At 35.2% G+C, this 20,225-nt stretch overlaps 2 protein-coding genes across 4 annotated transcripts in view; one reads left to right on the top strand and one right to left on the bottom strand.

Moving 5' to 3' along the window:
- Window positions 1-3,426, top strand: part of LOC113513584 (pre-mRNA-splicing factor ATP-dependent RNA helicase PRP16) — a 154,302-nt gene extending 150,876 nt beyond the window's left edge. For both annotated transcript variants that reach the window (XM_052894106.1, XM_052894107.1), the window contains one exon: window positions 1,695-3,426. In XM_052894106.1, the coding sequence (XP_052750066.1) occupies window positions 1,695-1,881 (187 nt within the window). In that variant the 3' untranslated portion in view covers window positions 1,882-3,426. The remainder of the gene's footprint in view (window positions 1-1,694) is intronic.
- Window positions 3,427-4,267: 841 nt separating this feature from the next.
- On the bottom strand, window positions 4,268-18,740 carry LOC113519989 (lipid droplet-regulating VLDL assembly factor AUP1-like). Of its 2 annotated transcripts, none has more exons than XM_052894086.1 (8): window positions 18,582-18,740; window positions 18,310-18,476; window positions 16,679-16,791; window positions 15,527-15,600; window positions 14,532-14,665; window positions 11,839-12,035; window positions 10,215-10,428; window positions 4,268-8,647 (listed from the first exon to the last, which is right to left on the bottom strand). In XM_052894086.1, the coding sequence occupies exons 1-8, from the start codon at window positions 18,638-18,640 to the stop codon at window positions 8,319-8,321; spliced, it is 1,287 nt and encodes a 428-aa protein (XP_052750046.1). In that variant the 5' UTR covers window positions 18,641-18,740; the 3' UTR covers window positions 4,268-8,318. The 2 variants fall into 2 exon arrangements, with proteins under 2 accessions (XP_052750046.1, XP_052750047.1); XM_052894087.1 differs by having other exon boundaries at window positions 14,532-14,662.
- Window positions 18,741-20,225: the final 1,485 nt, after the last annotated feature.

The raw sequence follows: 20,225 nt of genomic DNA, 5'->3' as shown, positions 1-20,225 counted from the left end.
TGATGAGATGGTAAATAGTACCAATGCAGAATGACAAGTGAAGTCTTACATTTAGATGGAAATGGTAATGGTAACACCGATTGTGTGGGGGAAGAGGGATTGTTATACTTTCTCCCTTTCAATACCAAAATTATGCTTGCACAATCTATTCTTCTTCCCATTCTGGATTATGCCGATGTCTGTTTCTTAGATGTGACCGAGGAGCTGCTAAATAAGCTTGAGCGGTTGCAAAATTTAGCGATAAGGTTTATTTTCAGCTTACGAAAATATGATCATGTCTCGGAATACCGCACTCGTTTAAAGTGGCTCCCAATTAGACATCGTCATGAGACACATGTCCTAGCGGTCCTATATAATATCCTTAATGATCCCAATTCTCCTTCCTACCTTCGTTCCCGGTTCCAATTATTACCTCCTCCTTCCAGACCTAGACGTCTTTGTCTGAACCAGTCCAGGGTACTGAAGCTTCCCAACTGTAAAACCCATTTTATGGGTAACTCATTTGCATATCGTGCTGTACAGCTGTGGAATAAACTTCCCGTGAACATTCAGAATAGCCCGTCTAGCAGTTCCTTCAAAAAAAGATTAAAATCATTTTATCTTTCCAATTTAATTTAAATATAAAAATGATTAGAAGACTGTCATCATTGTGTTCTCTTGTATCTGATATTTATATGTTGTATTTAACGTGTGTATGTATGTGTGTATATGTATGTGTATATGTATATATATGTGTATGTGTATGTATGTATATATGTGAATGTATGTGTGTATATATATAATTATTTATAATTTATGTAAATATTTATTTAAATTTCTGTCTTGCACTACTACTGCCCACTCACTACTTCCTATGCCACTGCGTTAGGTTGACTGGAAGAAATCTCTTTTAGAGATAAGTTCGCCTTTGCTAACATTGTTATTAACTTATTGTTGTTACTGTATGTTTTTGTGCAATAAAGAATATATATATATATTGTTAGTAACGGGGCATTAGTCCCCATTGCTAGCAATATACCCTGTCAGGTCGCCCACCGCGCGGTTCCCCCTGGAAACCGCGTGGAGGTTGAATCTATCACTATGAGCTAACTGACCTGGTTTCGTCCTCACCTATCACCCCTCACTGGTGCCTAGCCAGCGTATACTGATAATGTAATCGAATGATAATTCGATTATCATCTACTAAAAACCGCGACTGTTTGCGAATTGACATAAAATCAGGTCATTCAGATTATAGTGGTTATTTATCATGTTGGATTCCAGAAGGAACCGGGTGGAGGTCGATCTGACAAGTAATATATTGATATTTGTTGTCAAGGGTTTAGGAAGAGGTTGCTTTACTACCATTTTCAAAAGTTAAAATTGTTTAAACAATTGTTATCAAATTTACAAAACATGTATCCACTAACGAATATTCTACTTGGAGATAAATATTTTAAAAACAAATTAAATGTAAAAAAATCTTGTTGTTATTGTAAATAAATGTCAATTTCTTCAAAAGGGGGGTAAAGAGGTTTCTTCGAGGTCGGCAACGCGCGCGTAATACCTCTGGTATTGCAGGTGTTCATAGGCTACAGTAACCCCTTACCATCAGGTGGACCGTATGCTTGTATGCCACCTCAGTGATATTAAAAAAAAATTATGGCCATAGATCTATTTATTTGCATTCACCAATCAATTGTATCATATTCCAGATCGAACCGCGACAAACGCAAAGAAGCCGCAGTGCACCTACAGAGAATGGAAGAAGAGATGAAGCAAGCGGAACAGAAGATGGCAGAAGAACGTCGCAAGCGCGACGAGGAGGTGCCTCTGAAGCAGACCGTGGCCACGCCGGGCCTGAACACGCCCAAACGGACACCGCATCGGCTGGGACTTTGAATGGAATGGAATGGAAATTGCCGACAACTGGTGACGTGGAAGCACTTATACTGAACCTCATTCAAATATGGAAACAAGAATTTAAGGCGTATTTAAGGGGGGTTAGGTAGGTCACCCCCCCCCCTTGCTGCAATGAGAGCAGTTTTTAACTATGTGCAAAGACATGTTTGAATGTATATAATGTGCCTTCTATAAGGGCTTAGCCCCGGAAAAATAATTCCTTGTTTTTTTTTAATATTGAAGATAAATACCATTTTTTTATACAACTTAGAATGGCAAACAAGCTGACGACCCACCTGATGGAAAGTGGTAACCGTCGCCTGTAGACATGAGCAGTACCATGGACATAACAGAGTATACTGTTTCACGCCATATCCCACCCTTCAAACCGAAACACAGCCATGCAAACACAACGGCTTCACGGTTGAAACACGAATTGGACAGAGGTACCCAAGCAATCGACTTTTGTACAAAGTCTCCCTCTGGTAAAAGCTCAAGCCAGTACAGTACCCATCGTCATGTATAGGTCATCATCTGTCCACTGCTGGACATAGGCCTCACCTATAGACTGCAGGAACAATGCTGAGCCACCTGCATCCACTGACTCCCTGTAATGCATTTGAGGTCGTCACTCCATCTAGTGATCTAGTAGGGTACTAGGGTGTAGGGATCTACCTACACTATATAATATACAGTATATATACATCATATAGTTAATAATATCATAATTTTATATACCCATAGGTATATAAACTTATTATGTACATGATTAAAAATAATAACTGTTTTTTGAGTTCCTTTTAACACATTACAATATTCCGAAACCCACAGTAGAATATAAAAAAAAATCTGATTTAAAAAGCTTGTAAACAAACATATTTAAACAGAACATTATTTCGCTTGTATTCTTATTTTAAAGATTAAAATCTTGTTTTTAAAAATTTACAAATTCCGAAATATTAGTTACAATAGTTGGTAACACGTAAATGATACCTCCAGTGTTGCAAGTATACATTGACAAGACCAGAGGGCCTACCATAAAATGTTTTCCGAAATTTCGGGGCCGAACGAAACACAAATTTCATGTAAAAGTACACGATACCTACCGTTTAAATTATTAAAATATCGTTCCTTTGGACTTTTATGGTAAAATTTAAGATGAACAAAATACTCCATTTACTGAGGCGATTTCAATATGAACAAAAACACGAAATTGAGTCCGAAAATTCGGAATTTCATTTCGTGGTAGACCCTTTGAGCACCATCAATAGAAAGAACAGTATACCAGACATTGCTGTCTTATTTTATCTTTGCAGACAGTAGCAAAAACGTGTCTGGTTACATTCGTTAGCCACTGACCCTTATGTCGCTTCAATTTTGTTAATTAACATGTTTTTAAAATTCCCATCTACATGTTCAATGTACTTAAATATTTGACAACAAATCAAATTGTAGCATTGTCGGGAGAATTGTATCTGTATGTAATTAACTATATTGTTTTGTTAAATCAAGAAACAAATGCAAAATAAACATTTTTATAACACTTCCATGTATTTTATTTGAGATTATTTCCATTAATTGTAAACGAATTATGGGATTGCCACATTATTTATCATCATATCAGCCACTAACTGTCCACCGCCGAACATAGCATCCCCCCTGGGGGTTTTTGCCTTTACTTGCTACACTTAGCAGGCTGGTTGACAACCACAGTATGACTGGTCATGGCCATCCCTCGACCATTAAGTTCCCTTAGTCGCCTCTTACGACACCCATGGACAAATAAGGGGAATTCACTTGACTAGCTTAAAATAATTTATATTAACAGCAAGTCCAGTTTCTTGCTCGTTCTTCTTAATTGAAATAGCATTTCAAAGGCGCGGTAGAAAAATAATAATAAAAAATGACAACTTCAAAAATATTTGTAACAGTCTACTTGAATAAAAGTAGTTTTCATTCTATGTAACCAAGCTCTGCCACTACAGATTTCTGATCTTTTATTTAATCGATCTACGAGTTGATTAAATCAATAAAAGCCAAATGTGTTGGTTTGAAACTACCTTTAAGCCCTGTGTAGGCGTCTAATAATGTCAATTTTATCAGCGTACAAAATTTCCCTTGTTTATACGAGTCATAATCTGTGTTTAAAAAAATATCCGAGTATTCGTCCGATATTATTTTTTATTATAATAAATATGTATGTATGTATAATGTTGGTAATATGAGTATTTAGTTTTTAATTACTATTTTAATATTATAACGTTGAACTGTCAATTATTTTCTATTTATCCTATCTATAGTCAACTGGCAAATAACGCCATACGGTGTTAAATCCACCATTTACACTTTCTAGGTGTATTAAAATTTAATAAATAAAATCAAACAATAGTTTCAAACAAGACTTTATTAATGATCCTCATCAAGTAATGACAAACTTAACTGAACAGCTATGTACAGAAAGCCGTTTGGCAATATCACTATACATTCACAACATCGGCCGTACGTACATACATCTAAAACACTAGTTCCCAACTTCTCTGGACCACCGCCCCCCTGAAAAAAATCGTTACGCGCCAATTGTCTATGGTCCTGCTATGGAAGATAATAGACAACAAAAATATTGGATATTAGTAATTTATCTGAGAGTCTATTGCGTCCTGTAAGAACTGCGGTGTCGCAATGCAAAACGGCGCGACTCGTTATCTTTCACATACACTCAACACAGTACCCGGATAACGTCATTTTTAATGGATGATAATGGAATGGTAACCTCGCCTGCGCTATCGGTATACGCTGGCGGGGTACCAGTCAGGGATGATAGGTAAGAAAGGCAAATCAGCCCATCGTGATGAATACACTTGGAATTCAGCACGATGGTTTCCAAGGGGGACTACGTGGAGGTCGACCTGCCAGGGTGCATTGCTAGCAATGGGACAAGATAACATCATGGTGTGCGATTCGATCTCTCGCTCACATGATAAAGTTATCATAATGACGTTATATCTTTTAAATATTTACTGACTCTAATATTCAATTCTTTTGGTCGCCAGTAAAAAACCGAAATATATAATTTCGATATATATATATATATGTGTCAAAATTTATAATAGCTATTTAATAAAGCATAGAAACGACATGACATACGCCTACTAAAATATTGGGTGGGGGGGGGGGGCGGTATTATTTCTTCGAGAACCTATGGTCTACAGTAACAAAATTTCAAGATTTTAAAAATTTCGATTAGCTCTCATTAGTGCTAAAAATTAAGTATTCTTTTACTGTAATACACTAAAGTCAGACTTTTATGTTTGAGTCAGTGACTGAACGTAAACTAATTGGCGTCATATATTGTTTTTATATCGTCAGATTTTAGTGTACATTCTTTTTTTAAACAAAATAATTTCGTATAGTCAATTGGACAAAAAAATAAAAAAGTACCGATTCAAATACATAACCAGACTTAACAGAAGAAATATAAACATCACTACTAATGCAGTTAGCTATAGTGGTATTTTGGTCTGTCTAACCACTTTATTGTGTTCTTAGTAACATATTTACAATTTATATTAAGTTCGTTCTCAATCGATATTACATATTGACTTATGTTATCTAAACTCTTCGATGAGATCTAAATATTTCAAGTTATTTAAATTGTTACACTAACTTCATATCTTGGTTCCATTTCTGAGGGTACTTTCAATCTAGATCAAACGCTTTATTCGTTGACCACAATTGAGATAATGTGCATGTTATATGCAACATACGTACAATGGTGTCTATTCTGAAGCGTCATATCTCTATCTTTAATATTAAAATTCCAATTTGATATCCCAACGAAATCTTGATTATAAAAACCAATATGAAACAATTTTCTAATAAATTTAATTTTAAAATTATTATATTAGTTTAAACGACAAGTATAGAGAATAGACACTTCACAGTCGACTCCAATCTCTTTTCAAAGCGCTACCATAGTCTAAAGAAGTTTTCCAAACTAGTCATCCAACGGGCATGTATAGACAGAGCAAGGTATACCAAATTATCATATATGTTTGAGACATACTAGAAGTGTTAGCCCTCTGATTGTTCCTTAGACTACAGTGCTACTTAGGTTACTCCCCGATTTGTCTGTACAGTACCATTTTACTTTATAGTATGTGTGCTTATTGGATAAAAACATAGATTATTGCAAACTTGTCAAGTAAATCGGTATTTACACCCACAAATTAAAGTCTGCTATGAAACATAATTTTAAATTTTTGACACAAACTTCTACGCACGAAGTTGAGGCATGTTCATGGGAAAAGCAGATTAGAATTCAGGATCTGCTCGTTATTAAGGGTTCACCCTACCGCAAAGTTACCGCAAACTACATAAATTGACAATAAAAAAAAATTCATTTGATTTTTTTTCCCCACTTATAAAGATCTTGTTCTATTTAGTAAGTATTTAGAAGAACTGCAATCATAAATTATTGTTAATACTATAATTAAAAATCCTCTTTCGTATTACAATCAAGAAATTTACAAAACCGCACACAGTAAGTTTAATTAAACTAATATATCTCTTTAACTCCAATATTTGGGTAATATTTCGTTTGCGCATGCCTCTTGAAGACTAGATATATTACGAAAACATTATTATACAAAACTAATGGAGCAATACTTTGATTGCTTTTATAGTTGTTAGTATACTTTTAATATTAAAAACAAAAAAGAAACTTCTCCATGACTTACAATTACTAAAGTAAATTTATATTAACAAAAACAGCAAATGTTTATGGGAGATACACAATTTACAATTATAAAAGATACACAATTAAACGATTAAAAAGAATTAAATTAATTAAAAATAAACACATTTATAGTTCTTATATAATGAATATATGAATGTAAAATTATCATTTCTAGTCGGTTTGTTTATACAAAAATTTTAAGGTTTACATCAGCGTAGCTTTTACGTTAATATTTACAAACATTTTACACTAGAGTATTTTCCCAAAGATGTCTATATATATATATATATATATATATATATATATATATATATATATATATATATATATATATATATATATATATATATATATATATATATATATATATATATATATACGTCATAGCGTCTCGCCTATACAAGCCTCGAAATTGACGTATTATTTTTTATATATAATTTAACCGTCATTAACCGAATTTAAACCGTCAACAGAGCACTGAAGAACTGAAACTAGTCGAGCTTTGAGTAAAAAGCCGATGTTATAAAAAAAATATATACCATAATATTGTCTAACCATACGATATTTCTAATCTCGTTATAATAAATTAGTCCTTAAGCGCCGGACATCTATTTTCTTATGTAATGCCAAATCACTCAAAAATAAATATACTCTTAAAAAGGTAAATACAAGATAAAAGTATATTGTAATATATAAAAATATATAACGCAAAAAGGATGAACTAGCCCAGTAATCATGAAACGGAACTGCATTCCCAGAGTAACAAAGTCATTGATGTATTTAGTGGAGGGCACGGCCTATTCCCCGGCCTTGCCCACCCTAGAACTAGGTGCTGCTGGCGCTAGAATTTCAATCCGCGAGGGTAATTAGAAATCTACGCGATGCATCATTCCTTCTTTTAGGGAAAACTAAATTTACCAAATATTTCTTTTATAACCAGCCTTAATAGATAGATAGATACTCTTTATTGTTTCCTCCAAAAGATTACAATAGTAACACCCTTTGAAGTACCTATGAAGGTACAATACAATATATGTGAAATTGGTGTTATACTTTTGTATTTTTTTTTTTTTTACATTTATTCATTAATTTTCCAATAAATATTGATATATCGTGTTATATACAATGTAAGCTAACCTTCCTTGCGAGGGATGGATTAATTTTCATAGTCAAATAAGTGACCCACTCTTGTCACTACGCTATGTTCAATTTGACACTATCTCGATGTACTATAAAAATATACATGAGTAAATGAAATAAGTATATTCACATTTGGTCGAGACGGAACTGCCAATTTTACTTGATTTTATTTATTATTAAACATTTTAGTATGTTTTAACAATCATAATAATAATAATACCTAAGGACACAATAAACCAGCCAATATCACTTTTAATTTCTCACAATTTAGTAACCAAATATTTTCTTTCAATAGTAAAACTTCTTAACACAAAAATATTAAAAAAAAATATAATTTAAAAATCTTTAGATAAAATTGAATGAAGAAATAATAAATAATAAATCGTAAGTTTTCTTTTATTTTTTTTTTAATTAAGACTGCAAATTGTGTTCCTTTGCCCTGTATTATATTGGGTTTGAGAAAAATAGCTCTAGATGTGAAAATACCTATACACGTACTTACTGCTTCGTAAAACAATCATATAAAAATAATTATCATCCACAGTATAAGAGTCGAGGCGGCTCATGCGAAGTTCAAGCCGTGCTTCTCTATATATCTCTGACGAGCTTCGGCGATCATCTGCGCTTTCCTCTCTTGGAAACTGAGCTGTCGATCTTTGGCATTCTTGGCGAAGACACCCGTTGGTGTGGGCGTCACGTACCGCGGAGCGGGCGGGGATGCAGCGGATGAAGTGGAGGGGCCTGGAGAGGATGAAGTGGAGGGGCCGGGACAGGATGATGTGGAGGGGGTAGGTGCGGACAACGTCGAGGGGGAGGGAACTACCTCGGGCTGGTACGGTGTGACGCCCTCCAAGAAGTTGGTGATGGTGACATCCACGTTGCGGGTTGTTGCTGCAAGTATAAATGGTTAGTTGGTTAGAATTATTTTGTTGAATTCCGCTACCATTAGTATACGTGTGACTGCCGACACCCGAAGACGGACTAATATTGTCAGTAGCGGAAGTTCTAAATAAATAAATAAGAAAAAAAAAACAAGTGTAAATATTACTTATTTTGAGTGACCACTGCCATTTTTGTTTTCCAAAATAGGGTTATAGGGTTGCCGAGGCTCGTGCTGAAAATCAGCACTGTAGCGTCTCTGACATTACATCAATATGCTGAGCACGAACCTCGTTTTGACTAATATTGCGACGCGGGGGGAAAGGGATTGTTAATAGTAAAGGTTAGTTTCCATCGCTACCAATACACCTTATCAGGTCGACCTCCACGCGGTTCCCCTGGAAACCATCGTGACTAATTTATCGTTGAATTCGTCACGATGGGCTAAATGACCTGCCTGGGGGGAAAGGGATTGTTAGTAAAAAGGTCAAATGGCCCTATTACTAGCAATATACCCTGTCAGGTTGACCTTCACGTGGTTCCCCCTGGAAACCATCGTGTCTAATTCTAGTTGAATTCGTCAGGATGGGCTAACTGACCTGCTTTCATCGTTATCAGTCATCTATCACAGGTGCCACGCCAGTGTATACCGATAGCGCAGAAGGGGTTATCATACCATTATCACCAATTAAAAAAAACTGACCTGCCTTTTCATCCTCACCAATCATCCCTCACTGATGCCCCGCCGGTGTATACTGATAGCGCAGGCGGGGTTACCATTCCATTATCATCCATAAAAAAATATTACAACGCACGCGCACGCACGCACACACGCACGCATGTACGCACGCATACATTCTTGCTGAGACTGACGTAATAGACATTTTTTTTTCTCCTACGTATTTTTTATTATTATTATTTTTAGTTATTTTTAATCCCTGTGTGGATGCTATCGCATGTTTGTTCAAAATAAAATTTCTTTATTTCTTCTAATGTACTCTCAGACGAGTGTTTACAAATTGCTGAAAGCTTTGCTCGTATCCTAGGATGGGCACGAGACTATTCTATTGTGGGACCCCGACAGCTACAAACGCGATTAATGAATGAACTTTATTTTTAATTAATAAACAGTATTTTTCATTTAATGAAAATAAATAATTAAAATCGGGAATTATTAATTTTCTGCTTCTTTTATAGTCTAAACACTAATTAAAATTTAAAATTAGAAACTTGTGGCATTGCCAGAAGCAAGCATAGAATTTAACGATCGCCAAGTTTGTCAGTGACAAAATTAAAAACTTTGATTAGCTAACTTTATTATATATATTATTAATTGGCAAACTTTAAAGTATATAATTATTAGATATATTGGCAATATAATCAGTTATGGTTTGTCCTCTTAATCGCTAAATATTCAAATTGTTTGTTTTATTCACAATAAAGTTACAGGGGATCAAAAGTGCCTGTGCTCAACTCGGTGTGGGCACGATAGCACGAGTAACATAGGCTTATTTTATGTAAAAAAAAACGTACAAAGCTGGGTCTATTCACTAGTAAATTATAAATGTGCTGTACATACCCAAATCCCGCAGGATATCCGCGAGCGGCACGGCGGGCAGCACCTCCTTGACCTGGTGCGCGAGCCGCCGCGCCGCCGCCGCCGCCTCCCCCGCCGCTCCCGCCGCCGCCGCCGCCGCTCCTCCTCGCGAAAAAGGAGCGCTCCTCCGACTCGAGAAGTCACTCTTACGCGCAGCCTCATTCAACTCGCCCCAGCTAAATTCGGTCGTTTCCACCTGCACACAATGTTGGAATTAGTATTCGATAGATAAAAAATTAGAAAGAAAAAAAGAAATAATTTAATCGAAGAAGCATGCGGTCCACACAGTAGCGCACAAAACAAGAACAAAAGAAATCAAAACAAAACAAACAAAAGAAAATAACAAATTGTATACAAATAGAAAGCAATTAAATTATAATAATAATGAATAAACAAACAAACAAACAGTAAGATAACTCTTGAATCCAACATGGATCTCAATCCATATCTATTGTTAATGACAATTTAATACTGCACTCGTGTAACAACAGTTAGGAATTAGCTACAATTAGGATCGGTTTATAACAGTTTGCATTGGCAAGTTGCACCAATATGCATCTATCTATATATATTAATTACTAAGGCAGTGATGTACTCCGAGTGAGAAAATCTATTCAGAAATCATATTAATGCACGTAAAATACTCAGAACTAATAGTATTAATATTATAAATGGAAGAAAGAAACATTTATTCAGTGCTTAATTTTACAAACGCGAAATTTTGCAAGGATGGATGGATGTTTGTTACTTTTTCACACACAAACTCTCTTCTTCTTTTCATTTAAGAGTTTCCTCTTGTCGGTGGAAATAATTCATGCATCTTCTTCCAGCCAGCTCTACCCCAGGCCATATCCTTGACCTCCCTATACGACATGACACCTAGTGTTTCTTTTATCTGTCCCATATTGTTATTCCTCGGTCTTCCTCTACCTCTTTTGCCCTCTATTTTTCCTTCTACAATGCTCTTAAAAAAATCGTCATATCGTATAAGGTGGCCCAGCATTTTGCCTCTTCTATTCTCTATTATTTTAATTAATGTTCTCTTCTCGTTCACTCTTTTCAGGACTTCCTCATTCGTTAGTTTTTCTGTCCAGCTTATCCTTTCCATTCTCCTCTATGTGCACATTTCGAATGCGTCAAGCATCTTTCTTTCCTTCTGCATCATTGTCCATGTTTCACACCCATATAACACACAAAGTACTGAACGGATATTAATGAAATTTGGTTGGCGGATCTATTACATCCTTACTTGGCACGCAGGATACGTTATATATTTTTCACTTAAATTCAAGTGGGCAAAGCCGCGGAATACAGCTATTAATCATAATAATTTAATTTTTTAAATCAAACCAACTTTTATTTTGACAAAGTAGCATAAAATTAAAAGCAGTAATAGCAACCAAAGTAAATTTAACCAATAAAACTAGTTCTCAACCTTATTTGATAATTTACGTATACATTCCTGTTAATGTATGTATCACCTTCTAGCATTTTTAAACTTTCCAAAAATTGTCGCTAGACAATGCCAGCATTAAGTCTGCCACATTTCAATCAAAACTTAGCTTTCTTTTTTTGAAACCTTTTAAAAATCGAATAGGTGACATACCCCGAGATCGGCTGCGATGGAGTCGCGCAGCCGCCGCCCGTAGGTGGCGTGGTCGTCGTCGCCCCGTTCGAGCGGCGGCAGCAGTCGTACGTGGTACACGGTGACGGGCGAACATAGGAACCACAACGCATCCGCCCAGGGGAACCGCTCGCCTCCGCCATTCGCCACCGTCACCGCCGTGTACATTCGCTCCACCGCTGCAACGGACGGGGAATGGGTGTAAATGAAATGGCAACCCCGCCTACGCTATTGGTATACGCTGGTGAGGCACCAGTGAGAAAATATAGGTGAGGATGGAAGCACACCAGTTGGTCCATCGTGACGAATTTAACAAGAATTAATTACGGTGGTTTCCAAGGGAAACCGCATGGGGTTCGACCTGTTTTTTTTTTAATGGATGATAATGGAATGGTAACCCCGCCTGCGCTATCGGTATACACCGGCGGGGCACCAGTGAAGGATGATAGGTGAGGATGAAGTAGGTCAGTTAGCCCATCGTGACGAATTCAAAACAAGAATTGTTCACGATGGTTTTCAGGGGGAACCACGTGGAGGTCGACCTAATAAGACATATCTGTGCCTCTAGTGAGAAAAGGTTCAATTCAAAATGGCCACTTTTCAGGAGAGCCAAAAAACTATTTTAAATAAAGAAAAAAATTCTGCTGCTTTTATTATTTGCTAATTGAACAAGTCAATGATTGCATTTATAGTAATTTTTTCTCCTCTTTCTTATGAAATTGTCGGTTTTTGTGTAAAACCTATAGTTTTAAAAATAATTCTATTATACCTAATCACACTTAAGAAAAATATTAAAATTATCATGTGTAAATAGTTTTAAGTTGAATTAAAACTATTTTATTGAAGTATTGAAGAAAAACAATGTTGTGTATTTTACGCTATAAAAAAATAATTGCTATTAAATGGTGTAAAGGGTTCAAATCGAACTGATTCATTTTACACAAAAATAAATTCATATTTAAAGGTTGGTTCTAAGTATCTTGTCATTTTTGGCACTATTTTTTGTAGAATATTGTTGTTTTATTTCTAATTATGACTTTTTTACCACAAATATTTTGTTAATTGTAGCCTTTTACATGTTTACTATCTCTATTGTTTTTAAAGATATCGTTACGATTCTTATACCATTCGAAAGAGAAAAAATTTGCTTATTTAAAGTATACTAAAAAATATTAAGGATATAACTTGAGTTATACCCTTTCTCACTAGAGGCACAGATATTGCTAGCAATGGAGCTGTCAAACTCCATTGCTAACAATCCCTTTCCCCCCAAGGGTTCAACCTGTTAGGGTATATTGCTAGCAACAAATGGTCACTGTTAGATATCTTAGACAGAACCGGAAAGAGAATGTACCACTCACAACGCTCATGTTGGTCTTCTAAATCCATGAGAAAAACATAAAAAAACCATCAATAGCTCAATCTTACGAGAACCAACTGGCCAGTCTCAATTTAATCCAACCTCACTCAAATTAACCGACCAAGTACTCTCAGGGGCTCAACAGATCAACTTTTTTTTTATATAACTTAGAATGACAAACAAGCTGACGGTCCACCTGATGGAAAGTGGTAACCGTCGCCTATAGACATGAGCAGTACCATGGTCATAACAGAGTATACTCTCTCGCCCATGATACCCCCCGTGCGTTACTATTCCTGAGGACTCAGGTTGTTATTACTCTGTACCCAGTAAATTCACGCCATATCCCACCCTTCAAACCGTAACACAGCCATGCAAACACAATTGCTTCACGGTTAAAACACGAATGGGACAGAGGTACCCAAGTAATTGACTTTTGTACAAAGTCTTCCTCTACCTATACATAATGTTGATATAGAGAATATTGTTTGCGATAACATTAAGTGTTTATACCAAAGTCTTTGATTTTGTTTTATTATGCAACTTAGAATGGCAAACAAGGTAACGTCCCACCTGATGGAAAGGTAACCGTCGCCTATAGACATAAGCATGGACCATGGACATTCTAAACGACTATTCAAAAAGTGCTCTTTACTGAAACTGAAATTTTAATAATATATATAATAATAAAACAAATTACACTAAAAAGGTTAACACGTTGGGCCCGGCGCCGGTCTCTGGGGACCGGCAGCGAACTTTCCGTATGACCAGCGTCAGTCCCTGGGGACCGGCAGCAAACTTTCCGTGTGGCCAGCGTCGGACATATTCAACGTTATGGGCAATAACTATTTCCAAAACTAAATTCAATTTTCTTTTTACGAACAATCTGTACACTTCGAAGGTTCGGTAGGTATACGTACGTGGTTTTACTATACATCAGACGAAGATATTGAATAGAATCACACATACACCTAAAAAACGACCAAAATAGCGCGACAAAGAATTCCTTATCTCATTAGTACTAAAGTAATCTCTTGGCGATAGCATACAACATTGTATCTCTCGCCGGCTGCCGGCTGAACGGAAAGGACAGCAAATTCGGCGCAAAACAAATTTATCAAATACATTGTTCTAAAAAACAACATTAAAAATTTCTGTAATATTCTAAACAATCTTATTGGATAATTAATTTATCAGTAAAAACAAAGCACTTTACCTCATTTGGCAATATTAAAAATTAATTTTGAAAATCTACATCTCTTATCTCAATCACGCGGGCAAAGTCACGGGCATAGATAGTAGAACATATACTCACTGATGGTAACAGGCTGTACTCTATTCCCGATCTGGAATGGCCAGTCTGTGAACTTGAGGAGTCCCTTTCCATTAGTGGGCCCACCCTCTGGCTGCAGCAATATAGGCTTACTGGGTGAGTCTGCAAAATGTCTTCTGGAACAAAATTGGAAAAGTGTCATAAAAAGCACTAGAGATCATACTCGGGAACGGGTGCTTCTAGTAAGGACTGGTGTGTTACACGAATACTGTGATTGATTGTAGCGTTGTTACCTTTTATTTTCTTTTATCAATACGAAGATTGTGATAGTTATTTTATCCATTCACATTTTTAGTTGTAAACTTTAACAGAGGGAAACTTTGTGAAAAATTCATTTGCTTGAGTACCTCTGTCCCATTCGTATTTCAACTGTGAAGCTATTGTTTGCATGACAGACGAGACAGACACAAAAATTTTACTGATTGTATTTTTGGCATCAGTATCGATCACTAATCACCCCCTGATAGTTATTTTGGAAATATATTTCATGTACAGAATTGACCTCTCTACACAGATTTATTATAAGTATAGATAGAGATATCTTGGAAGTCATTGTTAAGTCAAAATAAATTGCATCTTCAACTAATTCTGTTTATAGGGTGGAAAGGGATTGTTAGTAATGGAGACTGAGAATCCCATTGCTAGCAATATACCCAACCAGGGCGACCTCCTCGCGGTTCTCCCTGGAAACTATAATGGTTAATTCTTGACGAATTCATCATGATGGGCTAACTGGCTTGTTTTCATTCTCATCTATCACCCTTCACTGGTGCCTCGCCAGCGTATCCCGTTAGCGCAGGCGGGGTTACCATACCATTTACAAAAAAAAAAAAACCGCTCAACCAATGGTCATGCAATTTGATATACACATACTATTAGTGATGGAGAAGGACATAAACTACCATTTAATTTGTCAATCAATATATTCCGGCCATGCGGATGAACTCACGAGTATAAGCTAGTATCTTACTACTTACTTTCTGACAAACTGTGCCGCATTCCTTATGCCCAATGTAGATGCAAAAAACGGTGGTACTTTCCATTTTCTCAACTGCAATACAAATATTAAATTGTGATTAAATTAAAATAAATAAATATTGTTCAGGACTTTCTAATTTAGTTATTAGAGGTATTTGTTGACTGTTGCTATTATGATGAATTTAGTACTCAGCATGTAATTTACTTAAATTATATATATATATATATATACACACACACATAAATCTATGTACATATATATAAATCTAGACAGGCTTTGCCTAGTGTGGGGTATAGTTATATTGTATATATATATATATATATATATATATATATATATATATATATATATATATATATATATATATATATATATATATATATATATATATATATATATATATATATATATATTATGTGTGTGTGTGTGTGTACATAAATCTATGACAAACTGCCGAACAGTTAACACTAGGCTCTGAACAGCAATCTAATAATTCGCCTTAAAAAACCTAATTCAAAGGTGAAACATGTGTCGCGACAATGGAAAATTGTAGAACTTCTGGTAATAATAATAGTAGTCAATCTTTGAGTGTTGGCAGTCTCATGATTTTTTTTTTTTTTATAATATATAATATAATAATAAAAAGACAGAGAGAAAATTTCTAAAAATTATTATTTCAACTTCTATTGGTTTTATAAACTCTCATATTAATTTTTCTTAAATATTTTACCCATGCACAGACATCATTTAGTGGCAATTAATATAATACCTTGTTTTATTCTGTTCCCTTTTTGAATTTAGTTTTTTTTTTATACAACTTAGAATGGCAAACAAAGTGACGGCCCACCTGACGGAAAGTGGTAACCGTCGCCTATAGACATGAGCAGTACAATGGACATAACAGATTATACTGTGTCGCCCATGAAACCCTTATGAATACTAATGATAGTAAAATCAAACAAAATAATTCTAATCAACTAACAATATGATGTGTCAAATACATAATAGTCTGTCAATTTCAGAATGAAGTTTATATTGTATATTTTACATCTAATCCATACTGAATTAATCTACATTTTTTTTCAAATATTTCAGTAGTTACTGCCTTGATTTCCAATCTATATACTTGCTATTGTGTAACTATACTTACACTAATTGTGCCCAGAACATGCGAGGCGGCAAGCGAGTCCAGACAAGAGACATAATTGGCGACCAGCACACTACAATGCGGGTCCCTAATGCCCTTCTGCTTGACATACACTCCTAAAAAAACATTTCAATAGAAAAACATATAGAAAACCACCACCAAAATAGTTTTTAACCAATACCAATAATAATGAAAACCAAAGGTTGTGTATAAAAGATTTTGCAGTGATAAAACCACTTTTTGTAATTCATATAAATTACTATTTTTATTTTACAAGATGATAATCATTTTTCTTTATACTTATTTCTTTTTTTTTTTATAAAAAAGAAAACTAACTCACTTTTACAATGGTCAACTGTAGTGACAATAACTTTTTAAAAAAAGTTTATTAGTTTTTTTCTTTTTTTTATACAACTTAGAATGGCAAACAAGCTGACGGCCCACCTGATGGAAAGTGGTAACCATCGCCTATAGACATGAGCAGTACCATGGACATAAATAGAATATTAATAATCAAAATAAATAATAGGGTCGAACCTAAGTCTAAAATGAAAATTTTAACTTCATATCACAGTATAAATAATATTAACTATATTGTTTCCCTTCCTTTCCCATGGGTAGCGCAAGAGGTGACTAAGGTAACATTATGATTAGTGGATGGACAGCAGTGTTACTCTTAAAACTTCATCAATGTATAACTGCAGTTGCCAATCCACCGGTTAAGTGTTACAACTACTAACAAAACCTTCCAATAGCTGGAGGCCTAAGTTCAGCAGTGGACAGTTAACAGTTGTTATAATGATGATGATGATGATGATACTATTTCATATTGGACCTTAATTTTTATTTTAAAGACAGTGTTGGCAACCGGCCTATAAAAACTCACTACATCTTATTACATACTTTTGTATACCGATTTACTTTTAGAATATTTTTATTTATTTTTTATTTCAATTTTGTATGTTTTAACATTGTCTTCTTTTTCAGTCACTGTATAATACAATATTCTGCTAAAATCCATATTTTTAACATTTACCACCTCATCACAGTCCCCTACTATGTAGTAGATAAATTTAGTAGTGAATTATGCAATATAACAATGAACAAGAAATGCACAAAGTTAAAATATTGCTCAAGCATTTATGTCATAACTCAGTCATATTAATAATAAGATAATTATGGTCAATTCCAAAGCACCTTTCTCTTTTTGTTTAGTAATTAAACAAAACTATTGAATTATGAGCCACTGATACATACATACATATAGATCATTCCCTTCTTAATGGCCACTAATAACTATATAATCAAATTAATATTACACTGTAATTCCAGATTAAAATTTTAGATCTGAAGATAGAGGTTCAGCATTAGAATCAACTTGATTGTTCTTTTATTGAGACGACAATGTAATTTCTTTTTTCCATACAACACAAATTCTATTAAATTCACAATTAGAATTACTCACAATCACGGGGACTCCCAAATGCCTGGGTTGTTTACCTGCCTGCTTATGTACAAACATTTATCAAGTTTTTACATTACAAATATCCACTACATATTCACACATGTTATATAAAAACTTGTATTGCTTAATGTAAAAATACAAACTAATAAAATGTCAATAAACCACTTACCAAATGTCCAACATGCGAGTGTAGAGAGTAGTTGCCTCACTCCAGATTTATTTGGCAATATTATTGATGCTATCCACAAGATAAGTGCCAACAATATCCTAATCACCAGCAGTATTATACCAAATGGTAAAAATAACAAAAACTGGAAAATATTGTCACCGCAGAACCTAAAATTTACAATTTATTACAAATAATTCATGAATAAGAAACTGATAGAATGAAAACTTTCTCATACAAACAACAGGTCGTAACAAGCAATATCAAATATTTACCTGTCGTTGTTGATTAATTTGTCCACTGTGAGAGCCATAGCTTCTGTTGAAATAGACATATAATAATGTCACTTGTTTTTAGTAAACATTTATAGGAAATTTCGAATTTATATCTTTCTCATAATGTATACGTATGACATTACGCATAGACTAAAATTTCATTTTTAATGTGCGATGTGAATGTGACGTGCGTGCATGTAACTTGTGCAAAAATTAGATACTTTGTCTATGGTAGACATAGGTACCATTGCACTACTAAGAATAAGCTGCAATACGTCGCGCCAGTTCATTTCATTCACTATACAGGATATATTAAGTCACTTCTGTATGAAAAAGTGAAGAGAAATCAACTGTGGTCAACACTGGCAATATATGGAGTGAGCAGCTATTTGATACGAGCATTCAAATCTTTATATAAGGATTCATATGCCTGTGTCAGAATAAATGGGATCTATACAGACTGGTTTGGCATTGAACGTGGTGTTAGACAGGGCTGTGTAGCGTCTCCTTGGCTGTTCAACCTATTTGTGGACAGTTGGTTAACTAATTTGAAAGGATCTAATTGTGGATTCAGGATGAATGAGTCTCTGTTTAAGACTCTTTTATACGCCGACGACCAAGTACTTTTTGCATCGTCGGACGCAACAAATGGTGACTATAATGAATGAAGCGTATGCAAGAAAAGGTATGAAAATAAATGCGAAGAAGACGAAGGTAATGGTTTTTGAGAGGAATGAAAGTTTAACGGCATGCCAGATTATGATAGGAGATAAAAGTGGAGCAAGTGAGTGAGTTCCTATATTTAGGTTCATTGTTTACGAAGGATGGGAAGTGTGACAGAGATATTGAGAGGAGAGTAAAAGCGGGAAACAGTGTTAATGGTGCACTGCTCTCGATTATGTCAAGTAAAAATGTATCGAGCAGAGCTCGTCTTGCCATAATTCAAGGAGTACTGACATCAACACTCATGTATTGAAAGCGAATCGTGGGTATGGCAGAAGAAGCATGAAAGTAAGATAAATGCTGTAGAGATGAGAGCTTTGAGAAGTATGTGTGGTATTACATTAAAAGATAGAGTAAGAAACAGTGTGATTAGAAAGAAGTGTGGACTGAAAGACAATGTAGTGACAAAAATCGAAAAAGGAATGTTGCATTGGTTTGGTCATTTGGAGAGGATGGATGAAAGAAGAATTACGAAGGAGATTTATCGAACAAGAATGAATGGAGATGTTGGTAGGGGTCGCCCTAGATGGAAATATGTCGACCAAATAGGCGACGTGCTAAAGAAGGACCAAATTAAAAATACCCGTAACCGGCGAGCGTGTATAAAAAGATTGATGAAGGTGGAAGAAGCTAAAGAGGTTTGTTTGAATCGAAGCATTTGACGTTCTATAGTTTCTACCTACCCTAATTGGAGACAGGTGTGACGGATATGTATGTATGTATGTACTTCTTTAAAATGAATAGGTAGCGTCGGATTGGCCATATAGTCGAGGTGGCATTTGTCAGTTGGGCCTCAGCCTGCGTATCCCCCACGGGCCTGGCTTACGGGGCTAGCGGCAATTATAGGATAGAAGGTCCGCGCAGGTTAGGTCCCAGCTCTTACGACCAAGACGTAAAACTAAATCAGATATTACGTTCATA

Source organism: Galleria mellonella, unplaced genomic scaffold, assembly GCF_026898425.1.
Source record: "Galleria mellonella isolate WM207_F2 unplaced genomic scaffold, CSIRO_AGI_GalMel_v1 utg19, whole genome shotgun sequence".
Taxonomy (NCBI): Eukaryota; Metazoa; Arthropoda; class Insecta; order Lepidoptera; family Pyralidae; genus Galleria; species Galleria mellonella.
Note: the sequence above shows the minus strand (reverse complement) of the source record. Positions and strands in the feature narration are given on the sequence as shown.